The sequence below is a fragment of the Cynoglossus semilaevis genome, chromosome Z (assembly GCF_000523025.1).
Source record: "Cynoglossus semilaevis isolate Cse_v1.0 chromosome Z, Cse_v1.0, whole genome shotgun sequence".
Classification (NCBI taxonomy): Eukaryota; Metazoa; Chordata; class Actinopteri; order Pleuronectiformes; family Cynoglossidae; genus Cynoglossus; species Cynoglossus semilaevis.
This window is the reverse complement of record NC_024328.1, coordinates 12,513,213-12,518,869: the sequence shown is the minus strand read 5'-3', so window position 1 is coordinate 12,518,869 and position 5,657 is coordinate 12,513,213. Positions and strand designations below refer to the sequence as shown.

Sequence of the window (5,657 nt, the reverse complement as noted above, 5' to 3'; positions counted from 1 at the left end):
TTATATCTACAAAAGGGGGCGCTAAAGAAAATGTTTGAACAAGACTTGATATAGTATAAATATATATGAAATATGAGTAAGTATTTTTATGTTTTTTACATTTTACATTTTGTAACAGAAGCATCAAAGGAGCGAAATGGAATGAAAACACCGACCGTTATGCCAGAAGAAATTCCACATGACGTTATCATTTCTTGCCCTAGTGACAAGAATGTGACACAACAGGTATGTATGAGGAAGTTCCATCAGCGCCACAGCATGTTCGGTTGTCTGCATATCTATGGATATTTTTTGGAATCACTAACCTGGAAAGAAAGGCTCAAGAATGGAGACATGTTGACATTTTTTTGCAGGGATGGATATGGAGAGCTGCTGCTCAGGAAGATGACGACGAGCAACGAACTGGTCGAGAACAAAAAGGTGGAGCTTTGATGTCTAGACACTAAGAAAGATTTTGAATTGAATCACGTTGTAGAGTGTCACAAAAATAAGCAAAAATGTTTATAGTGGCACATTTTAGGAGGAAATGTGCTAACATATAAATAATAATGATGGGCTAATAGTCTTTCATTTTAGAACACTTGAAAACAAACTGTATTTTTTGTTACTGATGTAAAACATAAGAACTTTTTTTTTTTTATCACAGGCTTCAAGCAGAGAAAATCTGACCTTTTGCCCTTCACAGTACTGAACCAGACATCAGTGAAAAGGCTCGCAGCACCATCACTGCGGAATGACTTTTGTAAGCGACCGCACAGTAGTATCTGTCGATATTTTTTCTTTTTGATGTCTTTTTGTTTTTTTCTCCTCTGACCTATATCTGAACCTTCAGACACTGATGTTCTCGACTGCAGTTGCAACGGCATGGTAGCACTGGCCCTGGGTTCTACTGTTCACCTGTGGAATTCAGAAACTCAGGTCGGGATGGGAAATTTGGGTCCGAGTCCCCAATCTGTACCGCGGCACCAACAGTCTGTCTCGTGTCTCCGCTGGAGCAGGGATGGCAGAACCCTGTGCATTGGCATCAAGTCGGGGGAGATAGTGGTAAATTTCCGATAAACAAGGTGTATGGGTGAGGGGTAGAATGACTCAGCCTGTGGTTGCGGGGCTTGTGTGTTCAAGGGAAAACAAAACTAGCCCTATCAGCAGGTTTAGAGTCTGTGGTTTGTCTTCTGTGTAGTTGTGGGATGTTGAAAGAAGGCAGAAGACGCGACATGTGTCTTCACACTCATCTGAGGTGGGAGCAGTTTCCTGGAAACAGCAGTTGCTTAGCAGGTACTCGTTTGAATATGTGGTCAGTATCAAATGTGTATATATTTGCCTCTCATTGTTTGGTCAATACTTGTTGACAGAGTAATTTATTTTTGACTTTCTAAAGCAGGGGTTCCCAACCCCTGGTCCGAGGATCGGTGCTAGTCCATAGGTCATTTGCTAGCAGCCCACAGTGGGACACAGTGGAAAAATGTACTTTACTTTTACTAAATTACTTCATTCAAAAATAATCCAGTTATATCCCTTTACTTTTTGCAGTATTACCAGTCTGCAGTAATGGCTGATACCAGCCGATCGGTCCTTGGTACAAAAACGTCAGGGACCGCTGTTTTAAAGTACAACTATATGAGATCATTCAGTGAAAATGCATGACATTATTGTGTTAATCTTATAATAACTTGCGAGACTGTGGTACTTCTGTTATGGTAGTTGCTTTCATGAGCAATTTCTACTGCCTGCGGGGGCAGCATTTTCACGCTTGCACGCTTGACTCCAAATTCTTTTAGTTGCTCCAGGCCCAGAAATTGGCCCAGTAAATTGATTGTTTCCTCAATAACAGCAATCATTGTTCTCGATCTTACAGCGCCTCTGTTCTCGGATGGATCCATCACTTCGACCCTCGGGCTCCCGGGCCTCTGATTGGAGCAGCGCTGCAGACAGAAAGGGTTTGCAGCCTTCAGTGGTCTCCAGCAGAAGACCAGCTGGCTAGTGGCTCAACAGGTGGTCTCCTTCACATATGGGACGATGACATCTCGGGAGAAGCAAGCTCAAAAAAGCCAGTGTTGACCATGAAACAGCCAACAGCTGTTAAGGTCAGTGGAGGTCAGGGGCGGTGTGGTGTGTCAATTAATTAGATAACTAACTGTACCAATATCTCTTTCAGAGTGTTCACCTGGTTTTAGGTTCCATTGTTCTGATCCATTTGTTTTCTGAACGATTATTTGTCTCTATGTTCCAAACAAAGCCTTTTTGTTTTCAAACAAAATGTATTATGAATAATTTAAATTGATCATGATTAATTGTGATTCATTATGGTAGTGATTAATTGTGATGAATTATATTAATGATTAATTGCAATTAATTCTGATCATGATTATTTGTGAATAATTCTGATCATGATTAATTCTGATTAATTCTGATCATGATTAATTGTGATGAATCATGATCATGATTAATAGTGACTAATTCCTATCACGATTAATTGAAATTAATTATGGTCATGATTAACTGCAACTCATTATGATCGTGATTAATTGTGGTTAATCAACAGCTACATTTTCAGCCAGATTAAACATTTTAACCCTTCACCTGCCTTGACTCTTCAATAGCCAGTATTTTCCCGTCTTCCCAGGCGATGGCTTGGTGTCCGTGGCGAGGAAACACGATCGCCACAGGAGGAGGCTGGAAAGACGGGAAGCTCAGAATCTGGGACACAAATGCAGGAACATGTGTAACTGCCGTGACCACAGACTCACAGGTGTGTGTTTCCTGTTTGTTGTCCTACAGCCCACACAGGCACATTAGACTGACGTCAACTGTCTTTCAGATCTGCTCTCTACAATGGGCTGAACAGAAGCGACATGTGGTCACAGGTCATGGCCTGCCTCATCACCAGGTCACCTGCTGGACCTGGGAGTCTGACTCCCTCAGATCAGTTCAACAGTTCAAAGGTCAGAGGTCAGAGGATTTCACGACCACCAAACCATTTCGGTGTTGAAAATCAATATATTTTAATCCAAATCTATATTCGTAGGTCATTCACGTCGAGTCCTTCACTTGGCCATGAATCCAGACCATAGTCAGATTTTCTCTGCAGGGGCAGACAACGTCTTTCACATCTGGGACATTGAATGCTTGTAGCCAAAATTGTTTTTTTCAAGGATGCTCTTTAACAAACATGCCATTCAAGATTTACTGGAATAAACCCTGTGATCGTCTGGCCAGTATTTTATTTTTGGAAATTACAACTGACCAGAGAAACATCACCTGCTCATCTGAACTGTAACTTTTATGTTTGTCAGAAGAGGACAGACTCAAGTTTTTAACTTTTTTGTAACAATATTTATAAACTGTGATTGTTGTCTGTGTGCCACAACAATAAAACAGCCACTTAAATCTCCAAAACTTTTTAGTCCTGCTCTTTCCGCTTGATTGAACATGTCTGACCAGAACTCAATGACATCCATTGAAATTAAAGCAGAACACGTTGAAAGATTTTTTCCACCGTGACAAGTGAAAGAAGACGTTGTACCTCTGATGTACATGTGGTAAAGACTTGTTTTTTAAAAAAAACACTCCCATGTGAAATGTCTTGTGAAATGACTGTGGTTTGCAGCTGAAACCTATTATCTTGACTAAAATACAACACTCCCACAGAAAAGCAAAAAAAAGAAACACCAAACAACCAAAAAACGACAAACTCACCGTTGTGAAGATTAAACAATTGGTAAAAGATTGAAAAAATAAAACAAATGAAAAAATAAATAAGGTGTGTGGGTAGATATATACATACATATATATATATATATATATGTATGTATATATCTACCCACACACCTTATTTATTTTTTCATTTGTTTTATTTTTTCAATCTTTTACCAATTGTTTAATCTTCACAACGGTGAGTTTGTCGTTTTTTGGTTGTTTGGTGTTTCTTTTTTTTGCTTTTCTGTGGGAGTGTTGTATTTTAGTCAAGATAATAGGTTTCAGCTGCAAACCACAGTCATTTCACAAGACATTTCACATGGGAGTGTTTTTTTTAAAAAACAAGTCTTTACCACATGTACATCAGAGGTACAACGTCTTCTTTCACTTGTCACGGTGGAAAAAATCTTTCAACGTGTTCTGCTTTAATTTCAATGGATGTCATTGAGTTCTGGTCAGACATGTTCAATCAAGCGGAAAGAGCAGGACTAAAAAGTTTTGGAGATTTAAGTGGCTGTTTTATTGTTGTGGCACACAGACAACAATCACAGTTTATAAATATTGTTACAAAAAAGTTAAAAACTTGAGTCTGTCCTCTTCTGACAAACATAAAAGTTACAGTTCAGATGAGCAGGTGATGTTTCTCTGGTCAGTTGTAATTTCCAAAAATAAAATACTGGCCAGACGATCACAGGGTTTATTCCAGTAAATCTTGAATGGCATGTTTGTTAAAGAGCATCCTTGAAAAAAACAATTTTGGCTACAAGCATTCAATGTCCCAGATGTGAAAGACTATATATATACATATATGTATACATATACAGTGGGGGAAATAAGTATTTGGCCCCTTGCTGATTTTGCAGGTTTGCCCACTTACAAAGAATGCAACGATGTATCATTTTAATCACATGTATATTCTAACAGTGAGAGACAGAATCCCAAAGAAAATTCCAGAAAATCACATCATATGAATTTATGGTCTTGCCCATGGTGAAGATATTGGATGCTGGTTGTTTGGGTGTCTATTATACAGGTAACAAGATGAGGCAGGTGTATTTGATGTAGATAATAAGTTGGGATTGGAGATGTGTCTTTAAAAAAAGACGAACTAGGAGCCAGAATACTAGCTGTTTGGTAAGGGGTCAAATACTTGTTTTTTAATTACCTTAAAATTAACTTAGTTAATTAACTTGTTAATTTTCTTTGGGATTCTGTCTCTCGCTGTTAGAATATACATATGATTAAAATTATAGATTGATGCATTTTTTGTAAGTGGGCAAACCTTGAAAATCAGCAAGGGGCCAAATACTTATTTTCCCTATGTATATATATACACACATATATCTTTATATACCGTATATATAAATACATATACAGTATGTGTACCATATTTTTCGGACCATAAGTCGCACCACATTATAAGGCGCACTATCAATCTTCTCTTCTTTTTCTTTTGGCTTTGTCCCTTTTTTTTCAATGGCTGCCACAGCAAATCATTGATTTCCATCTCTCCCTGTTCTCTGTATCTTCTACTCTGACTCCAACTGTCTGGCCTTCCTCTTTGTCTCCTACCTGGTAGCTCCAGCTCTAACATTCTTCTACCAGTGTATCCAGTGTCCCTCCTCTGCACATGTCCAAACCATCTCAATCTGGCTTCTCTAGACTTTTCTCCAAACCATCTGTGTTGTCCCTCTAATGACCTCATTCCTGATCCTGTCCATTCTTGTCACTCCTAAAGAGAATCTTAGCATCTTTAACTCTGCCACCTCCAGCTCTGCCTCCTGTCTTCTGCCTATTGCTACTGTCTCTAAAACATACATCATGGCTGGTCTCACCACTGTCCTGAAAACTTTTCCCTTCACCTTAGCTGACACTCTTCTGTCACAGATCACTCCTGACACTTTTCTCCAGCTGTTCCATCCTGCCTGTACTCTATTCTTCACCTCTCTTCCACAGTCTCC

General features: G+C 39.1%; 1 protein-coding gene across 2 annotated transcripts in view; it reads left to right on the top strand.

The window, feature by feature from the left end:
• Positions 1-3,653, top strand: part of LOC103397913 (cell division cycle protein 20 homolog B) — a 9,441-nt gene extending 5,788 nt beyond the window's left edge. Inside the window, exons 4-12 of one of the 2 annotated variants that reach the window (XM_017042814.2) lie at positions 119-225; positions 354-420; positions 647-742; positions 833-1,044; positions 1,181-1,275; positions 1,856-2,084; positions 2,624-2,749; positions 2,819-2,949; positions 3,026-3,653. In XM_017042814.2, the coding sequence (XP_016898303.1) occupies positions 119-225; positions 354-420; positions 647-742; positions 833-1,044; positions 1,181-1,275; positions 1,856-2,084; positions 2,624-2,749; positions 2,819-2,949; positions 3,026-3,071 (1,109 nt within the window). In that variant the 3' untranslated portion in view covers positions 3,072-3,653. The remainder of the gene's footprint in view (positions 1-118; positions 226-353; positions 421-646; positions 743-832; positions 1,045-1,180; positions 1,276-1,855; positions 2,085-2,623; positions 2,750-2,818; positions 2,950-3,025) is intronic. The other variant, XM_008336341.3, reaches the window with a different exon arrangement.
• Positions 3,654-5,657: the final 2,004 nt, after the last annotated feature.